This window comes from Panthera pardus, unplaced genomic scaffold (assembly GCF_024362965.1).
Source record: "Panthera pardus isolate Hobbes unplaced genomic scaffold, ASM2436296v1 HiC_scaffold_27, whole genome shotgun sequence".
NCBI classification, from domain to species: domain Eukaryota; kingdom Metazoa; phylum Chordata; class Mammalia; order Carnivora; family Felidae; genus Panthera; species Panthera pardus.
This window is the reverse complement of record NW_026526843.1, coordinates 99110754-99133073: the sequence shown is the minus strand read 5'-3', so window position 1 is coordinate 99133073 and position 22320 is coordinate 99110754. Positions and strand designations below refer to the sequence as shown.

Here is a 22320-nt window from a genome sequence, read left to right as displayed (position 1 = left end):
ATTCACACACTCTCTCTCTCTCTCAAAAATAAACATATAAAAAAATAAAGTGAGTAAATGAAAGTCTAGCAGGCGATCTTCAGTGTGGACAAGTACAATAGAAGAAGGAAAATGATGTAAATTATATTGATTGAATGTCAAACTTTAGGTGCACAGTGACAACTCAGAAAGAGACTTTATTGTTAACGGAGACAATTTCCTGAGCCTGTTGGCCCAATGGTCTACAATAGCAAAAATGTCCACAGAATATTGGACATTATCAAATAGTGTATGAGGAAGGAAGAAAAACTAACAGATTGTCCCAGGCAAACAATACAAATCTCCTAGTTTTAGAACTTCTGATCTGTTATAGTGTCAGTGAAACACATAAAGACAAAGTATTTTATTCAAAGATAACATGATCACTGCTCAGAGAAATGAAAAACAAAGAAAGTACATGGAATTTTGATGAGCACTGAGTCATGTATAGATTTGTTGAGTCATTATATTGTATACCTGAAACTAATATAACACTGTAAATTAACTCTACTCCCATTTTTTAAAAGTACATGGAGAGAAGACTGGAAATAAATTCATTCAAAATGTTACCTGAATATTTGGGGACTGAGGACTTCAACTTTCTACTTTGGTGTTATTCAAGTCTTCTAGAGTGAGCAGATACCACATTTTTTTTAATTGTCTTTTTGAGAGAGAGAGGGAGAGAGAGAGTTTCTGGGGGGAGGGGCAGAGAGAGAGGAGGGCAGAGGATCCAAAGCGGGCTCTGTGCTGACAACAGACAGCCTGATGTGGGATTCAAACTCACGAACCGCGAGATCATGACATGAGCCAAAGTCGGACGCTTAACCGACTGAGCCACCCAGGTGCCCCGAGAAACGTATTTCGGAAGAAAGATAAAAATGGAATTAGAATCCAGAAAAGGATGTCTAAAATGAGCATGAGAAAAAGTGGATTAATATATACGGACAAGTCAAAATATACAGCATGGGATGACAGCAGGCAGAAAAGTAACCAACCATTTTTATTTTTTTTTTTTAATTTTTTTTTTAACGTTTATTTATTTTTGAGACAGAGAGAGACAGAGCATGAACGGGGGAGGGTCAGAGAGAGGGAGACACAGAATCTGAAACAGGCTCCAGGCTCCGAGCTGTCAGCACAGAGCCCGACGCGGGGCTCGAACTCACGGACCGCGAGATCATGACCTGAGCCGAAGTCGGCCGCTTAACCGACTGAGCCACCCAGGCGCCCCCCAACCATTTTTAAATATAAGCAAACATGGGCGTATTCATCGTGAATAAAGAGAATTGATACAATGTGGAGAGGCAAATTTCTGACAATCAGGAGGAAAAAATGGTCCTTTCTGTGGTAGACAGAATACTGTTGGCCTCCCCTGCCCCCGCCCGGGGAAGATATTCGTATCTTGATTTCTGGAACCTGTGAATAGGTTAGGTTACAAGGCAAAAGGAACTTTGTAGATGTGGTTACTTGAAGAATCTCCAGACGAAGACATTAGCCTCAATTATCCAGCTGGGCCCAATGGGATCCTAAGGGTGCTTTTAAAGAGGCAGCAGGAGGGGCGGTTCTGGGGCAGTTCTGTCGATTGTGGCACAGCTGGGAGCCACGGAATGTGGGCGTCTTCTAGAAGCTCTAAAGGGTAAGCAAATCGGTTCTCCCTCCTATAACCTCCAGAAGGAACGCAGCCTTCCCAACACCTCGATTTTAGCCCAGTGGGAATCATTTTGGATTCCTGACCTGCGTAACCCTAAGGTAACACGTTTGTTTTCTTTCAAGCCACTGCTTTTGTGGTAATTTGTTACAATAGCGGTAGCAAACTAACATACTGCGGATCGTGCATTCGTGCCGCTCCCGTTGGAGCCGTCGACCCGCAGTTCTGTTGCACCAAACACAGCCTTTGCATGAAACACCTCTTCGATGCATCTACCCGGATCCCGTCTTGCTCTTCAGGACTCACTTCCCTTTGGCATCTTTGCCAGCACTGAGCTCCTCGACCGTCCACTACCCCCTCACCTGCCTACTTTTGGCCCGTATCACACTCGACTTGCCGTCGTGGACAGCTGTATTCCTGTTGGGGCCACTTTGCCAAGTTCTTGCCTAATAAGTGGCTTCATTACTTGGTACGCAGTTGTTTGCTAGGTCTTTCCACCAATACAGCAAGCTGGCAAAGAAGAGGCCTGCTCCCCTGTATGTCTACCCACGTTTCATGCACAGTGCTCCCACCCCACCCCCCAAATAGCATCAAATTCATGCTCATTGAAGAAGATGAAGCAGTCTCTTTTGTAGCCAATTCTCAGTAAATAAGCAAAAGGGGAAATGCCCGCGATAGTTTATTATAATGCACTTTAGGATACTTACATGCTCTCCGAAAATGAGCTCATTCAGTTATTTGTCTCCTGAAGGGAAACTCTGAATAGCCCTTGGCTCTAGTCAGAAGTAGTTGCTTTTTCATACTGATGGTCTTTCACTTCACCCACCGGATCCGGTATCCAACCCAGCAAAAGGTAACCGTTTGACGTACATTAATTGGACGCCTACTGTGTGTAAATACCCTTTGAGACTAGAGAAACAAATGAGTAAATCAAAGCTTAAGTTCTTGGCTGGGTGTGAAAATACGCAAATATTATCAAGCAAAACACCGAAGAAAAAACGATGCAGCATCAGGGTAAAGGGACTCATGAGTTCTCTTCCCCTCGAACAGCCAAACCAGTCTTCCATGAGAAAAACATGGTGATCAATAGGAAAGCAGGTGGTAGTACTTGAGGAGCAGGACTTTGCACTTTAACAGGACTGAATTCAAATCCAGGTTCACCACTCATGGTTTGACCTCCCGCAAGTTCCTTAACTCTCCCCGAGCCCCGCTGGCTCACCTCTAAAAAGGGGATGATAGGCATTTTCTTTCGTAGGTGATGAGAATTCTCTAATTCGTGCAAATATGTAACATGGTTGCCAGACACATAGGAAGCAGTGAATAAAGAGCAGCTGTTGCCTTGATAAATTTAAAACTGTGGCTAGCACAGCTGAATAACGAGTTCACAACCGGGTTTCCTTATTCCATATTGTATGTTGTAAAACATTAATGTATAAAAATAAATACTGAGAAATGCAGAAGGTGGTGTTTTGCTTCCTCCAGATCCCTCCTTTTGTATGAAGAGCTCATTTCCCCAGCACCTGCTTCCCCAGCACTTGCGGAGTTTGGCCCTGAACTGAACTGCCTCAGCTCAAGTGACGCCCCCTTGTGGTCAAGCTGGAGAACCAAAGCCAACCCTCTAATTTCAGTTTGGATCTATTTTGAAGGGCCATCCCAGCTTCCGTGCTCCCTGAGACGGCCTGAGGCCTCTTTGGAAACCTTTTCTGTTTCCTCCCGGTCCCTTAAGTCCAGCGAGCATCCGGCAAGGGGCCAGGCACTCCTGAGGAGCACGGTTGACAAACTGTTTAGGTAAAAGGACAGATAACGTTTGAGGCTCCGGTGGGCCAGACGCCCTGTCTCATTTACTCACCTCCGCCATTCTAGCGTGAAAGCAGCCGTCAACAATACATAAATGAATGGGTATGGCTAATTTACAAAAAAAAAAAAAAATTCTTTGGGGTGCCTGGGTGGCTCAGTCACTTAAACATCCGATTTTGGCTCAGGTCATGATCTCAAGGTTGGTGAGTTCGAGCCCCATATTGGGCTGTCTGCTGTCAGAACAGACCCTGCTTCTCTGCTTTGGATACTGTGTCCCCCTCCCCCACGCACACGCGCTCTCTGAAAAAAAAACATTTAAAAATATGTATACTCTTTGCTTGGTTTTACCTTTTTTAATTTTTTTTTAACGTTTATTTACTTTTGAGGCAGAGAGAGACAGAGCATGAACCGGGGAGGGTCAGAGAGAGAGAGGGAGACACAGAATCCGAAACAGGCTCCAGGCTCTGAGCTGTCAGCACAGAGCCCGACGCGGGGCTCGAACTCACGAACTGTGAGATCATGACCTGAGCCGAAGTCGGACGCTCAACCGACTGAGCCACCCAGGTGCCCCGGTTTTACCTTTTTTAAAGGCGAGAAAGATTCTTAGCTCATGGGGGTTCAAAAAGGGTGTGCCTAGCTTTATTGTAGTCATTTTGCAATAGATACAGGGACGCATTGCAATTTGCATACAGCGCAAGAGATACATGTTATACACCTGAAACAAATGTAATGTGCTAGGTCACTTATATCTCAATTTTTAAAAAGCAGGCATCAGGCTAGATAGGGCCAGTGAGTCGTGTTTTGCCATCCTGTGTGGCTAGAGGAATTGGGTAGAGCAATGAGGTGTTCATGACGCTACCGTTGTAGTGTTTGCATTGACAGAATGGGCTATCCTGAGGCCCTAGAACATACAACCTTGCTGGGAGGACACAGAAGACTCCTGCCTGGCTCCAGAAGGGTCAAGGGAAAAATGGAGAAAAAGATGAGGGGCGTGTGGAATTCCCATTCCTAACTTCTTTTGAAGCTTAGTACCACCAAGAAAATCATACAGAGCAAAGTGAAAGGAATTGTCTTAGTATTCACAGCGTGAACGTCGCGGGCCTGGCTGGCTCAGTCAGTGGATCACGTGACTCTTGATTTCACGGTTGTTAGTTCAAGCCCCACATTGGGTAGAAAGGTTACTTAAAAATAAGATCTCTTTTTAAAAAAATAACGATGTGCTCTTTTCCATTTGGAACACTTCGTCTTCACTAATATAACTAGGAGGTGAGAGTGGCTGTTTCATGACTGTTGCTAAGTAATCATTAAAAAAAACACAATTTGCTATTTGCTATTGTTTGAATGTTTACAAAGAGTTATAAATTTTAAATGATAGGCTGTAAAAAAACAGAGAAAAGAAGTAGAAACATATTTTCAAAACTGTTTCAACTGGTCTTTCTACCCATATACAGCACCCTTCTGAAGTCCATTTCTCTCAAGAAAAAAAAACTTGGAGGAATTAATTGGGTTAACAAACAATAACTCTTTACCCTGAAACCTTTGCATTTTTGTTTTTCCGTGGTGGATGTTCTTTGGCTGGGCTCCTTTTTCATCTCATCTACTCTTTAAGTGAATCATACATTTACTTTTTGGATCTTTTTTTTTTATGTTTTTATTTATTTTCGAAGGAGAGAGAGAGAGAGACACAGCATGAGCGGGGGAGGGGCAGAAAGAGGGGGAGACACAGAATCCAAGCAGGCTCCAGGCTCCGAGCCGTTGCACAGAGCCCGATGCGGGGCTGAAACTCACAAACCGCAAGATCATGACCTGAGCCGAAGTTCGGGGCTTAACTGACTGAGCCACCCGGGCGCCCGTTGGATCATTTTTATTTGTGCTTTGTTGCTATACGACCTTTGCTTTACAATGAGTCTTTCTGGATGCTCTTCCCACATGCCTTCATTACGTGCAATAGTAAGGGATTTCCTTTGAATTCACACTTGACCTCTGTCCAACCTTGCTTTTTTCAGCTTTGGACTCCCCTTCACCCCCACCTCCTGCACATTCTCAGAATAAATGAAGGAAGTGTTGCTCGCATTTGGAGGGGTCGAGAAGGCGGGCCGCAACCTTCTCTCTATGGATTGACGTTGCTGTACTGAGAAATGCGGAGACTAGGTGTGCTAATTTCACCCGATACCAGCTGTAATAGGCAGTTAATGACTATGTCCTTGGCTTTGGAGGTCTCCAGATTCTTCTCTCTGGACACTTGGAGACTAATTTGATCCACACTTGTCATGATGAGTTCGGACGCCAGAATCTGGGTGGGAGAACTGTCATGAAACTCAATGTCCATAATGTACTGCTTGTATAATTCTACCAGCTTCTGCTCCAAGTATTCGTTCAGTGCTGCGTTAGAAACTGGCTTCTGCATTTGCAGGCTGCTTTTCTCCTTGACGCTGGTTATTCTCCAGTACGACGAATACCTCTGGATAGGTTTCTGGGGAAAGTCGCTGGGCTGAGTGGGAATGGAATCCTCCATGGGCAGAGGAATCTCCGATGATTTCAGCAAAGGGCCGTAGTCAAGACTGCTCTCAGCGGGGAAATCTGTCGTCACTGAATTAATAGCCATCACCTGGTCACCTGCAATATGTAAGTCATTGTAATTCTTGCAAATACTCTTACAGGAAGGTGGAACCAAGTAGGTCTCTCTGCTCGAGTCTCTACATATTTCCACTGCAGCCAAGCTGGGGCTCTCAAACACAGGGTTGGGGTTTGTCTGCAGCATTATGGTTCTCCGCTTTCCACTGTGTTGGCTCTCTCGCGCGTGCACTGAAGACATAAACTTGTCTGAGGATTTGCAGCTCATGTACAGACTTCGGACTTGAGTCTCATCCGCAGAGCAATAGGAATGAGTAGCAGATTTTGTCTCTTCTTCCTCCTCAGCCACCTGCTCATTATACGATGAACAGCTCCAGTGGATGTCCTTCTGGTAGGCAAGTCCGCTGAGATACCCTTCTGACAGCATCCTGGAAAGAGAGTTGATAAGTAACGATGGGGAAAATGAAGATTGGAATTGTAAAAAAAAAAAAAAAAAAAAAAAAAAAGGTAGCTGACAGATGAAAAATGACAATAAAGGAAGTGATTCATTCATCCACCACACCATTAATAATTAGGTGCCTGCTGTGTGCCAGAACTATGGCATATGCTAGAGATCAAAAGATGAGTAGGACCTAGTCCCGTCTTTCAAGAAGGTTCTACCAGGCGACAACAACTGGGGGACAAACCATGCCAATGAGATATCACTGAGAATTGTAACAGGGATGGGCACCATGGAAGTCCAGAAAGGGGCCCCTAACACAGCCTGGGGCAAAGGCAGAGAAGTCAAAGGATGTGTCCTAGAGAAGGTGGCCTTTTAGCTAAATGGTGAAAACTAAGTGGGGAGTTTCAGCCCCACACAGAGTTCAAAGAATATGGTGGCATAGCCTGTTCACCATATACCAAGATGCTGAATATAAGCAGAAGGGGCTGGGAAAGAGATTGGATTTGGGGCTTGGAGCGCCTTGGGAGTCAGAGGCGGCGGAGTTTGCCTTCTGCCCCAGAGAAAATGGAGAATGAGAAGCTGCAAAGCGGGGAAGCGGCTAGTGCGTTGTAGGGAAAACGTTGAGAAACTTGTGGCACCTTCTGCTGAAAAGGGCTGTGTCTTACTCCTCTTTGTATTTATCCCTGGGAGCTAGCACAATTGTTTGCATTTTTGTAACGACTTAAAAAATATTGGTGAACTTCAATTAAATAATGGACAGCACTGGCAGATAGGAAACTAATTCACTACCAACCCGTCACGAAGGACCGGGGAGCCTCCCCCAACTTTGCAGGCCGGGATAAGTTTCTTGCTCTCTCCCACCTGCTTCTCACCATACCATATCCTAGAAACGTCTGTCCCCAGCCGATCTGTCTACCTCTCCCCTAGTTACCAGGGAGCTTTCCTGACCTCGGGCTTTGGCTACACCCGCCTCCCCTCCCCACGCTCCACGGTTGTCCCTGGAGTCTGGAGTGGCTAGAACAGGCTGGAAACTGGCAGCTGCATTTGCTAAAAAAGGAACGCTGTGGCATTTTGAGCCTGAAATTGAAAAGTGAAATTAGGAAGTAATTGTATCTTAACAGAGGGACCTATTTTTACATTTTACTGTCTTATGTAGTCAGAGTCATTTCCCAAGGGAATTTTTAATTGTGTCAGGGTAATATTATAAAAAGAATATGATTAAGAAAATTAGTATAATTGTTTTAATGTTATAAAGGTCGTACCTTCAGTGTTTATTTTCCCTTTTGGAACTACCTAGAGATCTATTCAGTAAATATATCAATTAAATGGTTACTATATTCTACCCAGTGTTAGATACCACAAAGATACAAAGTTAAAGGTTTCCCACAAATCTGTGAGGTAATTCTTATATGCTAGACATAATTATAAGAAAAAAGAAAATGTTTCCTGAAGAAGCTTTCTAAGTGTACTTCTGCCTTCAAACTGAACATCAAGATGAAAAGGCAAATCTTACATACATGAGAAGCAGATAATTTTCAGGGCAAAAGAGTGTATCCTAAAGGCTTAACAGTGATAGTTAGCGACTCGACGGCAGCTGGGGACTTCAACCTTCAAGGTCTCAGAACATCATTGTGGAAAACCAGAGTACTCCTGAAATCATTGTTGTACTATATGCTAACTAATTTGGATGTAAATTTTAAAAAATAAAAAAATAAAAAAAAATTTTTTTAATTAAAAAAAATTTCCAAAAAAAAAAAAAAAAAACAACGTAACTATCTACTTTCGAGTTCATGAACAAGCTCCTGGAGCTCTGGGCAGAATTCAGTTTTAGAAAAATCGCTTTTGGGACAACATGGCTTGAGCTTTTCAACTTGAGAACCCAGAGCCCCCAAAGGATTCAGGGCACGGTATTTATGCATCAACAGCAGGCTAGTGGATATAATCCCCCATGGATGAAAGTGGTATGGCTCCAGGTAGGTTTGGGAAGAGACGAGCTCTGTGCCCTACCTCCCACATAGGATCTGGGGAAGCAGAGAATCTGAGGAAATTCTGTCCTGTTCAGTATGGCGTGGGAGAAGGAGGAGAGCCAGCCACGTCGATTGCTGGAGTGGACAGGCCTGCGGTGGCCTCCTCACGTCTGCTCACGTACCGGCATGCCACCCAGAGCCTCCAAACCTGGAGAAGACCAAGATTCGGGGTGGGAAGATTGCAGACACATCTATAGACTATTCACCAGGGACTACTGAATGATAAGTTTCCATGGATGCCAGTATGACTGCCTGTTGACAAGCAAACATGGCCGCACTTCCATATCCATCACTGACCCTATAGCTCTATGCGAACAAGCTAGAATTTACAGGGGAACCCAAGGAGGAGGGAGCCCTGAAGTGACTAAAGAAATCCTGATTGGCAGTGATCACTCAGGAGACTGTGAGCTCAAAAGCAAGATCAAATTGAGGTAGAGGAAAGCAAAGATCTCCAGGAAAATACAGGAAGTAAGGCCTATCTATGTATTTTTTTTCTTTTTCCCCAAACTTTAATAAAACAACAGTAAATGATTTATTTGAAACGTTAATATTCAGAAGAAAAGTGAGAACAGAAGAGACAAGCTCAATAACGTTTCAGAAGCTGGAAAGAAGGAAGCCAAAGGTTAATGTCTTTGGAGACCTGAGAAAACTGATTCTTACAAGAACCATGGAAAATTCCAAGAGCCAGTCTTGTTGAAATTCCCCTACATGTTCAGGAGTTGGTGGTCCCATGTACCTTTTGGGAATAGGGTTCTCTAACTCATTCCCTATAACCAGGTGACCGTCTCCCCTTCTCAACCCCAAAGGAAAAGTTGAAATATATTCTCTGAAGAATAAAATACAGAGTCTTGGGAGTATGGGATACCAACTGAGGGTAGAATTACTGACCCGATAGTAGAGTCCGTGAACGTATGCATGTTGGAGTGTGAGATCCATGACCTCCCCTCTTAGCTTCCAGAATGCTGGCACAGGGGCATCCACGTTCTAGGCGGGATTTGGAGAAGGCTGTTCTGGGGCAACTGGACTAGTCTGAGAAGAGCAGTTGACCCCAGAGGATCCGCAACTAAATGTGGCATCCAGACCACCCTCATTCAAGTTCACAATCACAAGAGCCCACTGAGCCTTTTGGATCTCCATTCTCAACTGTGGGTAGAATGTTGAAATATCCAAAGAAAGCTCTGAATGAGAGAGACAGAAACAGCCACTTAGAGGAGTGAATTCTGGGTGGGGGGAGCATGAGCTACTGTCAATAATCTCAAGGGGAAAGGTTAGTAACATTACAATCTTTAAAATTAGGATGCCAGGGGCGCCTGGGTGGCTCAGTCGGTTAAGCGGCCGACTTCGGCTCAGGTCGTGATCTCGCGGTCCGTGAGTTCGAGCCCCGCGTCGGGCTCTGTGCTGACAGCTCAGAGCCTGGAGCCTGTTTCAGATTCTGTGTCTCCCTCTCTCTGACCCTCCCCCGCTCATGCTCTGTCTCTCTCTGTCTCAAAAATAAATAAACGTTAAAAAAAAATTAAAAATAAATAAATAAATAAAATTAGGATGCTATAAAAAAACATTCTGAACCTCTTACAAGTTAAAAATGTTAGAGAATTTTAAAACTCAGTAGAAAGATTGAAAGACAAAGTTGAGGCAAACTCCCATTTTCAAAGAAGAACAAAAATACAAGATGAAAAATAGTAGAGACAAAATTAGAAAACCAGTCCAGGAGATTCATTATCTGAGCACTAGAAGGCTCACAAGGAAAAGAAGAGTGAAGTTTACACAATTAAAGAGTATTTTCCACGACGAAAGGATGTGAGTCTACAAAATACTGGATAAATACCCATTTTCCCTATACTTCCCTTCTTGTTATTGTAAAACGAACACTTGGGAAAAAGAGAAAACACTCTACGTTTCCAGAGAGAAAAAAGAAGAAAAAAACCCAAGACCCAGAATGTTTAGACTTCTCCACAGCAACATGAGAAGCAAGAAGATTAAGTAACAACATCTAAAAAGTTTTGAAAGAGGGTTGCCTGGGTGGCTCAGTTGGTTAAGCGTCTGACTCTTGGTTTCACCTCAGGTCATGATCTCACGGTTTCGTGAGTTCGAGCCCCACATTGGGCTCTGTGCTGGCATCGTGGAACCTGCTTGGGATTCTCTCTCACTCTCTCTCTCTCTCTCTCTCTCTCTGCCTCTCCCCAGCTCATGCTGTCTCTGTCTCTCTCAAAAATAAATATTTAAGAATCATTTAAAATTTTTGAATGAAATTTGTATTCAATCTAGAATCTCATGACCAAATTATCAATCGAGTAGATGGATAAAATAGAGATTTTTTTTTAAGTTTATTTATTTTTGAGGAGGAGCACAAGCAGGAAAGGGGCAGAGACAGAGAGTGAGAGAGAGAGAGAATCCCAAGCAAGCTCCGCATTGTGAGCAGAGCCTGACGCCGGGCTTGATCTCGCGAACCGTGAGATCATGACCTGAGCTGAGATCGAGAGTCAGATGCTCAACTGACTGAGACACCCAGGCGTCCCAAAATAATAGAGACATTTTTTTTAAGTACAAGTCTCAAATAGTTCATCTCCCAGACACCTTTCTCAGGAAGTCAGTGGAAGATGTGCTCCACTGAAAGGAGTAAGTGAATCAATGAACAGAGAGCCCTCAGAGTGGGATAGCCTGAGCCCCTCTACCAAACCCTGCAGCGTAAAGGGCCCCACTCTGTCCCCCCTTGAGTATGCCCATCCCAACGTGGTATGGCACTCTAGAGGCCAACGTGAGGAAGCCCAACCAGCTGTCATGGAACTCCGGACCTCAGAATTGTCCGCTCAAATTGCCCAGGGACAGCCTGAAAGTTGGCACAGGCTTTTCTCCTAATCCGTTAAGACTCATGCCAACTTAGGGACTGGGCGCACACACACGCCCAGACCCAGCAGGTGATGAAGGGGTAGCTTTTTGTTGGGGCCATGCGCTGAGGTCAGAAGTGGGGGCTGAGGGTGAGGGGTATCCAGGACTAGGAAGAGAAGATGGAAGGAAGAGAAGTGCTCCGGACTGAGGCCCCCTGTGTTTTGTCCTAGGTTCAGGATGTGCCAGCGTCCTGCCCGGGAGGAAAATGGAAGGACAGTGTGGCATGAAAGCTGCGTAACGGGTCAAAAGGCCAGCAGCCAGGTTGGAACAGACCCGAAGGCTTCTGGATCGGAAGATGAAATCGAAGACAACTTGGTAAGTCTGAGCACCATGAAGTAAGACTTATATAATTGGCTGTGGACTTGGGGTGAATTAGGAAGGTGTCAGCACGTGAAAAATCTGGACCCGTGCTGTCCAACAGAACTTTCGGAAACGACGGAATGATCTCTGTCTGTGCTGTCCAGAATGTTAACCGGTAGCCAGTTACTGAGTGGTTGCTGGGTGTTTGAAATGTAGCTACTGAAACTGAATTTCAGTTTTATTTCAGTTAATTCAGGGGGTGCCTGAGCGGCCCTGGAAGTTAAGCGTCCAACTCTTAGTTTCGGCTTAGGTCACGATCTCATGGTTCGTGTGGGTTCAGGGGCCACGTCGGGCTCTGTAGTGGCAGTTCAGTGCCTGCTTGGGATTCTCTCTTTCTCCTCCTCTCTCTGCCCCTCCTGACATGTCCTCTCTCATTCTCTCTCTCCCTCAAAATGAATAAACTTAAAAAAAATAAATTAATTTAAAATGCCGCGTGGCGCTCTCTTGGACAGTACAGGCTTAGAAGATAGTGAAGTTGATAACAAAACTTTAAAATACTGAAGACAGGCAAGTCGAATTGAAATTTAAAGAAGACCACTGTTGGGGCGCCTGGGTGGCTCAGTCGGTTGAGCGTCCGACTTCAGCTCAGGTCACGATCTCACGGTCTGTGAGTCCGTGAGTTCGAGCCCCGCGTCGGGCTCTGGGCTGATGGCCCAGAGCCTGGAGCCTGCTTCCGATTCTGTGTCTCCCTCTCTCTCTGCCCCTCCCCTGTTCATGCTCTATCTCTCTCTGTCTCAAAAATAAATAAACGTTAAAAAATTTAAAAAAAAAAAAAAAAAATAAAGAAGACCACTGTCATTCGGTGTCACGGCAATAATTCTAGAGCAGCATCTGATTCATTCATCTCTGTACTCCTTTCAAGGACTGTTGGAGAGGAGGTAGCAAAAAAAAAAAAAAAAAAAAAATCAGGGGCGTAAACTTTTAGCTATTTGGTAATGACATGGGACCCTCACCTGAGACACTTTTTGTTTAGTTATTTTGAAACTAAGATTATGTGCAACTTCCTTTTAATATTTCCATCGCTGTTGGGGGGAAGTCTAGAACCCCTGTGTGAATGGTTCAAGGAAATTTTTTAAAGCTATTTTTGTTTGAATAGTGTGGTTTCTTGGGTCATCTCTGAGGTGGTGAAGGTAGCATCTAACCTAGGTTTCTCTGGCAATATGTCCAATATGAAAACCGAGAGCCCCTTATGACTGGTAAGTGAGCCAAATGGAGCTAGTCTGAGTGACATTTTCATTTAATTTAAATTGCCACATGGGGCCACCATATCCGCCCACGCAAATCCAGGCAATTATAAACTCCAACTCAAAATTTAAGAAAAAGTGGTGAAAGAAACAGAGTGTGGTTTTACTACATGGCTGAGGTGGACATAATATAGAAAGCAGTGAAAATTGACCTAACCAAATTTGAGATAGAGTCACAGGATGACAACAAATCGGGCGACAAAGATAGTACTCTATCACGTATTGGGGCGCCTGGGCGGCTCGATCGGTTGAGCGTCCAACTTCGGCTCAGGTCACGATCTCGCGGTCTGTGGGTTCGAGCCCCGTGTCGGGCTGTGTGCGGATAGCTCGGAGCCTGGAGCCTGCTTCGGATTCTGTGTCTCCCTCTCTCTCTCTGCTCCTCCCCCGCTCATGCTCTGTCTCTGTCTCTCTCTCTCTCTATCTCTCTGTCAAAAATAAATAAACATTAAAAAAAAATTAAAATACTCTATCACGTACAATAATGAGATATCAATAAAAATTGTCTTAGGCATCGGCCTATGGGTCCAGACTGGGCGGCCCGTACGTGTAGTCAGAGGGGCACTGACTTAGCCTGTACTTGGTAGGCCAAGGTTGCATGTTCTTGGTAGAAGTGAGGGGGGTTAAAAAAAAAAAAAACTAAATCATTATCTGGTTAGTGACAAGTCAACAAATAAAGTCCCGAACTGAAAAATCCAGAAGTTGGAATACAAGCATACTACTTAAAAAGAAATGGAGGTAAATACTAAATAATTCGTAAAAAGGAGATAAAAGTAGTTGCTTTTGGAAAAGAGGTCCAAGGATTTCTGTTCTTAGGATCATTTGACCCCAGTTATGTTCCTGTGTAACTTGGGTTAGTTTCTTAATTAAAATAAAAACTAAATACAGATATTTTTAAAGTCACAAAGAGGGTGGGGAAAGACACTGGCCCTTCCTGTACAGCTGAGTTTGTGCTTAAAGATACAACACATCCTGAGGGTGAAGAAGAGAAAGAAAAAAAAATCACTGTGTAAAATGTCAACTTTTATTTGGTCCTAAAGAACAATAAGGATTTGGGGGGGGGGGGGGGGCTGAGTGGTTCAGTCACTTGAGCGTCTGGTTCCTGATTTCGGCTCAGGTCACGATCCCAGGGTCGTGGGATCGAGCCTGGCATTGGGCTCCACGCGGAGCGTGGAGTCTGCTTAGGTTCCTTTCTCTCTCTGCTTCTGCCCCTCTGCCCCGCTCACTCTCTCTCTAAAACAACAACAACAACAACAACAACAACAAAAGAACAAGAAAGATCTGAAGAGGCATGAGAAAAGGGAAAAGTCACTGCAGAGAGAGAAGTCCACGAAAGTGCAGAGACCTGTGTGATTCTCGTGTCGTCAGTAACGGACGCCAATCTAGGTGGGATGCAAGCATTATTTCTCCAAGTCACGGTCACTTAAGGCTTTTACTAAAATTTCACAGTCACTCTTTATTAGCCTTGTTCCCATTCAACCCTACCCCAAGTCTCCCACTATTTATCCTATTTCTTCTCAGGCCAAGTGATCAGCGCGACTGGAGTCCTCTTGCATTTTATGTGGCTGATGTTTATGAGTAGTCCAGATAATCTTCATAGCAATGAAGGAGGAGGGTCTAGGATTTCGTTTGGAATAATGGGCCCTTTGCACTGTTTGTCATCATCCGAGAGCTTTGTCGATAGCTTGATTCTGATGGAACGGGAATGTTAGTGTTCTGATGTGTGGGGCCCAAGGCAGACCAGTAGGGCAGAAAGTGGTAAGTCCAGTGACGAAAAAGCAGAAAATATGCCCTAATTTCTAGAGAGGGATGCACTCCTGGCTAAAGGAAAAGACTCGTCCGGTGGAGGAGGTAAGTGGGGACACGCAAGGCTGAAGACACGCAGAGTACCCGGCGGGCAATGGCAAGCTCTGGCAGCTGATGCAATCTGTCAGTCGGGTGCTGGATTCATCCCCCCTTGAGGAGCCTGAGACAGGAACCCGGGAGGGAGGTAGCAAAAGAGGAAGAGGAGGAATGAACTTGAGAGACCGAGATCCCTGGACATGGAAATGAAGGAGAGAGAGGAACAAAAAGTGACTGAGTCCGGGCCTGCTGGGAAATGGCAGCAGCGCTGACCAAAATGAAGAGATCAGGAGAAAGGCTGGAAAGCGAGCTAATGGGTTCGGTTCGGTTCCCCTTGAGTCTCCCACGAGATGAACTTTCTGAGTGCAAGTGTCTAACGGTGCATTGGAGATTCAGGCGGGGAGCCCGTTGGAGAGACTCCTTACAACCAACAGTGAAATCGTCTATCAAGTGTGCGCATTAGAAATTTATATTGGGAGGGGAGCCTGGGTGGCTCAGTCGGTTAAGCGTCTGACTCTTGGATTTGGCTCAGGTCATGATCTCAGGGTTCGTGGGTTCGAGCCCCACATGGAGTTCCATGCCCAGCGTGGAGCCTACTTTAAAAGGGTCAAGTTTCATCATATCTTCAGACTAGTGCAAAAGAAAATTCTTGGATTAGTGGTCAGGAGACCAGAATTCTGGTTCTGACCTTGTCATTAGCTACGGTTTTAGTCTTATTAATGACAAGTCAATAAAATAGCTCACATTACTAGTGGCTACAACCCACAAAGTATCCTAAGTGCTTTTTATGTACTACATCACTGGATCCCCACAGAGACTCCAAGATATAGGTAGTATTATTATGCTCATTATATAGAGGTCAAAATTAAGTAACATGTCCAAAACCACCAGCCGTTCAAACGTTGGCAGTCAGAAAACGAGCCCACACTCACATGTTGCTTCACATCACAGAGACTCAACTTCTGATCTGCAGATGAATCATGTAGGATTCAATTATCGGTAGAGTCCCCTCAAGCTTGAATATTGCATGAGTTTATAAGTATATATTAAGAGAGTGTAAGCGAGCGTTGCTCGGAATCAAAAATCAGTTTCTGAAAATTAGCAGCAGAGGGCAGCAGAGAGCATGCTAAAATAGCTTTTGAAAGCCTGCTCTCAAGCTAGGCAATGTGTGAAATTTATCAACAAAAATTAAACTTACGTTAACTCATTTAATATTCATAAAACCCTTTAATGTACCATTAGAGTGAAAACAATACTGCGTATCGTGACATCCTAAAATTTAAAAATAGAGAAATAAAGAATGTCATTTGAGTTGATTTTGGTGGTTAGCATTTAAAAAAATGTCACTATTTGTGAAATTCTTATGACATTAATCTCTTCAAAGGTATTATGAAAGGTATACTCCAAACAAATGCTAAGCCATGTTTTACAGTAAATTTCATTTGAGACCCTGAAACTTAAGCCAATGGATTATTTTCATTGTTCCAAGATATTTTGTCATTGAATTTTTGTTTCTCATCACAGAGAAGATAGAGAGATATATTTAGAATTGCCCATAACTAGGTGTGAAGGAAAAGACATCCAAGGACTTTTGCAGATGAGATGTTCCAGGCAAATTTAGCCTACATTAATCATTACCAGAATAGGGGAATACCAAAATTAACCTTAGTTGCAAATTCACATCTTAGAAATATGTGCTAAAGTGCAGAACCTTGTTAAATCATTTACTTGCATTTCAGAAGAAACTGCAATATAAATTCTTCTTTCTGTGCTAGCATTTACATCGTTTCTCAGAACACTCTTGTTATACTCTGCACATGGAAATACTTTTAATTTGCACGCAAACAAGACAAGCGTGAGTTCAAAGAGAAAACAGAAAGAGGGGAGAACTTTACAACAGGAAACACTTGGAAAAACAGAAGTCAGGGATCAGGGAATTTTTTTTTTATAAAGGGCCACATATTTAACATTTTAAGACTCGGCCACAGCTGCTCAACTCTGCATCATGGCAGGAAAGCAGCCATAGACCATATGTAAACAAATGGATGTGGCTGTGCTCCAATAAAACTTTATTTAGAAAAACAGGCAAGGGGCGCCTGGGTGGCTCAGTCGGTTGGGCGGCCGACTTGGGCTCAGGTCACGATCTCACGGTCTGTGAGTTCGAGCCCCGAGTTGGGCTCTTTGCTGACAGCTCAGAGCCTGGAGCCTGCTTCGGATTCTGTGTCTCCCTCTCTCTCTGCCTCTCCCCCACTCATGCTCTGTCTCTCTCTGTCTCCGAAATAAATAAACATTAAAAAGAAAAAGAAAAACAGGCAAAAGGCCAATTTGATTCATGAGCCATGGTTGCCGTGGTTTTGACCTAAGTCACTGGAGGGGCAGAGAGAGAGGGAAAGCGAATCCCAGGCAGGCTCTGTGCTGTCAGTGCAGAGCAGCACACGGGGCTCAATTCCACACACTATGACCTCATGACCTGGGCCGAAATCAAGAATCAGACGCTTAACCATCTGAGCCACCCAGGGGCCCCTAAGCCCAATTTTTCAGTAACACCGCATGTTCGCTTTTATCATCATTTGGATTTTCCTAATGAGGAAACTGAGGTTGAGGTTTGACAAATGACCTTCCCAAGGTCACAAAGAACTAAGTGCTGGAGGCAAGATTCAAGTCCAAATTTACGAACTCAAAGGACATGGTCTGTTCGTCAAATATATCACACTACTGCCTTGTTGCGAGCAGTTAACGTCAAGCAGTCGTGACAAGCAGTTAGTCCTTCCCGGAGAGGGGTATCCACCCTTGACTCCAACAACCCTGACTCTGACTCTAACCAACAGCACTTGGGGGCACCTGGGTGGCTCTGTGGGTTGGGCATCTGACTCTTGACCTCTGCTCAGGTCATGATCTCAAAGTTTGTGAGTTCGAGCCCCACGCTGATCTCTGCACTGACAGCACAGAGCCTGCTCGCGACTCTCTGTCTCTGTCTCTGTCTCTCTCTCTCTCTCTCTCTCTCTCTCTCTGCATGCATGATCTCAAAATAAATAAACTTGTTTAAAAAGAAAAAAAAGAGTACAGAATAACAACAGCAGTTAGGGACAAAGTGTTCCCAAAGTGTTCTGGGAACAGTAAAATACAGAAAGAAAAGCTCCAAGAAAGCCACCAACGCGTGCCCCAGAGTGGGCCCGAGGCACACAAATAATTCATCCTCTCTGGTCTTTTCATCTGTGTAAACATTTTCCCTAACCACTCGCCCTGCTGCAAGGTGGCATCATCCCACCCTTAATTTTACAACCACAGAATAATTTAATATTACAGACACGCTATTTTTTTTTTCATGTTTCAAGTTATTGAAGTTTTAGTTAGCACACAGCATAATATTCATTTCGGGGGTGTATAATTTAGTGATTCATCACGACAAAGAGATGCGCCACTTAAATATCAACATCACCCCATGACCTCCAGGAGAAAGTCCCCGTATGTTAGGCCCTCGTGCTACGTGGTCCTTACCTGTGTTCCCAGTTCTCCACACCTTCGCGCCCACCCCAAGCATTTGTGCATTTTTATTTCGTGTGTGTGTGTGTGTGTGTGTGTGTTTCTGTCCTGAGAGCCCTGCTTCCCTATCCAGGCCCTGTTTCACCACCCAGACCCTTCAAATCTCATTTATCAACATTTCAGAGCCCCTGGCCATCCATTCAGCATCCTTGTCCCGGAACTAGAGATTCTAGGTTATTTCTGTCCCTGCCCCCAAGATGTTTATCAGGATTGCATGGAATTTGAGCAAAATCATCTGTTACCTTAAATAAATCAGGGAAATGAGTCATTGGGATAGTCCTTTGAAAGAAGGAGTAACTGGAAACAGCAAAAGGAAAGCAAGAAGTTTGGGGGTTAGGGGGACGTTGGGGGGTTGGGGCTGATAGGGTGGCAGAACAGAATCGTCTCTGGATGGGCAGTTTGCACCCATGCGAACTAAGACATCTGAGGGACTGGGTTGAGACGGGTGCAGAGGAGACCTCCAGGGGCGCCTGAGTGGCTCGGTCAGTTAAGCGTCCGACTTGATTTCGGCTCAGGTCACCATCTCACAGTTGATGAGATCGAGCCCCATGTTGGGCTCCACACTGACAGCCTAGAGCCTGCTTGGGATTCTGTCTCTCCCTCTCTCTCTCTCTCTCTCTGTCTCTCTCTCAAAATAAACTTTAAAAAAAAAAAAAAAGATCTCCAGAGCCACGTGGAGGCAGCAGTTACAAGATAGTACAGGAACAGGCACATCTTAGGTCAGCAAATCATTTCTGAAACTTGACATTGAGGTTTTTATTGCTTTTTTACTATGCGTAATCACTCCATGTACCTCCATGAGTGTTTTTCCTTAGGCCACATGTGAAGGAGCCGAATTACTGCCTCACAGCTCTTGCAAATTTCCTTTCGAGTAGCTTGGGCCAGCTTATTCTCCGACCAGCAGGGTTTGAGATTAGTTGTTGCACCGACATCCTTCAGCAGAGTATTACTGTTAATTTGCCGATCGGATGAGCAAATTTATTTTTGCCTCAAATTTGAGGATGAAGCACTGTCTTATTAGGATTATGTGTCGGTGACCTATCAGAGATGTTATTTTTTTAATACCCCCAAATCCTTAAAATACTCCGTTTCATCTCTTTGCCTGTTTTTCCTGTAATCTAAATCCTAGCTCCCCTAATTCCAGCCCTTATTTTTTAAAGATCTTGATCTTTGAAATTTGTGAATAAACCGCCAAAAGGTTATCCCTGAAAAACTTGAATGTTCTTTTGTTTCGTCATCATCGGTAAATCTATCTTAGGCACTTGGTTTTCCAGCGAATGATACGAGAACTTTTTACCCAAAACAAAGTTTCTTCAGGAGAGATCTCCCCACATTAAAAAGCTCCCGTAGTTTGCTTACCGTTACCTTTGAAAGTACACATAGTTTAGAGCTAGAAATAAGCATTTACTTCATCATATACCTTGGTTTATATTCCTTTTATGTCCTCTTAGGACAAATGCTCTAAAGTATCTCTCATCCATATGTCAATTCTTGTTAACAAAAGAAATCATTGGGAGTCATCTCTTCTTTCAAATATGAAGTGATTCTTAACTTGTGCGGGTCTGATTTGATGGCTAAGATCATCAAGTCCAAAGGCCTCTGTTTTCCATATGAACCTCACCAAGTAAATAATTTTTTGTTCAGTTCTACTTCCGAGGGCTTTCTCTGGGTGTGTGAATTTTCTTATTTACAGAAACTGTAGATTTGGAGGCAGAAAATTTGTAAATATGTTTTTGTCTTAGTTTGGATTTTCTTCATGCTGGGTCTTGACATCTCACAAACGAAAAAGTTTAAAGCCCATGATCACTTTTTTGAATTGACACAGAATGAGAGCAATCAAAAGATAAGTGATGCTGATAATGTTGACTGATGTTAAATTTCTTTGGTGTTATAATTGCTAATCATTATTAATGAAATTATTTTGCATCTACTAGCACTATCATTTACTTCGTTGTAGTCCCAGCAACAAAATGCCATACCATGTACTTGACTGCATTCTAAATTTAGAAAATAAAATTGGGAAGAAAATAAAATTGGGAAGAAAAATTTAAGTATGAATCATATCTGAAAGAGTAGTCTTGGTGTTACATTTCCTTAGCAGTGTAATTATGGGGAAGACTGCCCTTTCTCTTAGCATCCATGCTCAAGGATTTGGGGGTGACACATGTCCTAAAGTCACCAAGGGAACTGTGTACATATATATGTGTGCATGTGTGTATATAGATGAAGAGAGAGCAAGAGAGTGAGAAGGTACATATAGCAACATAGCTACAACCGATTAATCTACATGATGGAAGCATGGGTGTTCGTTGTCCTATTCTTTGCATTTTAATACAGGTTTTGAAACTTTGCAAAAGAAAAACTGGGAGGACCCATCCCCCCCACCCACCTTAAATTCCACATGTGAGTGAAATCACAGATATGTGTCTTGCTCTCGCTGACTAATTTCCGCTTAGCGTAATACTCTCCAGTTCCATCCATGTTATCTTATGTATCTGAGCTAATCATGAAGTATGTGGTGTGTGATTAGAAACCGTTCAGTAGCTGGAGCGGACGTAGCTATTGAAACACCACTTTGATATGAGACTTAGCGCCCTTGCCTTTGTACATCCCCTGAATTACCGTTATAACGTGAACGTTTTCTACCCAAATTTCAAATACTCTCCACTCCGACGAGAAGCTTTTCAAGCCCAGAAACACACTGTTCTTACACTGACCTTTGCAGGAAATGTTCCAAAAATATCAGTACGACTATTCTGGCCAAGTCAGGTCCATACCGCAACCCAGATGGATGTGCGCAAGAAGGAGTACGTTGGAACGGATGTAACGATAGTTCACACGAAAGCCCCCCTGTACGTGCCGCCTTCGATACCAACAGGGAGACTTCCCCCAAATGAGCCTGGTGGCAACTCAGAAAGTAACAGCCCTGGCTATCACGTTGGCTTTGAATGTGCCCTGCCGCACAGGAAAACTCTTAGCTCGAGCTCTCGGAATGAATCATCGAGAGTCAAAGCCAACTGGAGCTTACTGTCATTGTCCTCGTCTCTAGAACTCTATCACTGTATTCTAGAGATGTGCTGTCCCTGCAAAGTTCTGGTCAGGTTTTGAGGCCTGCTTTTCAAAACGTGGAAGCTGATTCTGTGTAGCAATTTCTGAACAAGCACCGTATCAATTACACAACAAACACGTGATCCGACCCGTCCAATTTGGGGAGTAAAAAAAAACACACAACATTTCAGAACCGCCCAAAATGTGAACGCAAGGGGGGACGAGAAGGGAGCATTTGGCTTCATTTCTCCCGACTGTCGTCCACTCCCTCGAACGCTTGCTGAACCTCCCGCTCACCTGTGACTTGCTCAACTAGAAAAGCATCTGAGAGGCGATGGCATCTGGTCTCTGGTGGTAAACGACTCAACAAGTGAGAGGAGAGGTGACAGAAGGATTGGCAATTAGAGGGCCTGTTGCCTCATTTCTCTTACCTTCGCGAACCAATCTGCTCCTTTGGTCCGGAGGAAACAGCAAATGACCATATAGGGACAAGTAAGTCAGCTGTGCCTTTTCCAGAAATGTCCACCAGCCTTCCAAGAAACTAAGCTGCTCTTTGTACGGCCATTCTTCTTATAGCTGATCCCATGGAAAGAGTTGTTTTTGCTCGAGTCTGATTTGTGCTCAAGAACAGTGGGAAGTCCCAGGAAGCGGGGAGGCAGTAACTGACAAACCCACATCGAGCCACAGAATGGTGTTTCTTCCCCTTTTTCAAAAAATGAAACCTATCTATGAAACTGTCTCTTGTTAAAATAGTTGATTGCTACACTTTATAGAAGAACCCTATCCACATAAATGTACTCTAACAGTAAATTCTCTGCGATCCCTTCACCAGAAGAGAGCCAGAGTCCAATGGGATTTAAAAAAAAGTCTGTCTCGTCACTGAGCTCGCTGAGCTAT

At 44.0% G+C, this 22320-nt stretch overlaps 1 protein-coding gene across 1 annotated transcript; it reads right to left on the bottom strand.

Moving 5' to 3' along the window:
* Nucleotides 1–2313: 2313 nt before the first annotated feature.
* TASL (TLR adaptor interacting with endolysosomal SLC15A4) lies at nucleotides 2314–22053 on the bottom strand. The gene is made up of 3 exons (XM_019419750.2): nucleotides 21855–22053; nucleotides 4040–6462; nucleotides 2314–3808 (listed from the first exon to the last, which is right to left on the bottom strand). Exon 2 carries the CDS (start codon nucleotides 6459–6461, stop codon nucleotides 5571–5573), a length of 891 nt encoding a protein of 296 aa, XP_019275295.1. The 5' UTR covers nucleotide 6462; nucleotides 21855–22053; the 3' UTR covers nucleotides 2314–3808; nucleotides 4040–5570.
* Nucleotides 22054–22320: the final 267 nt, after the last annotated feature.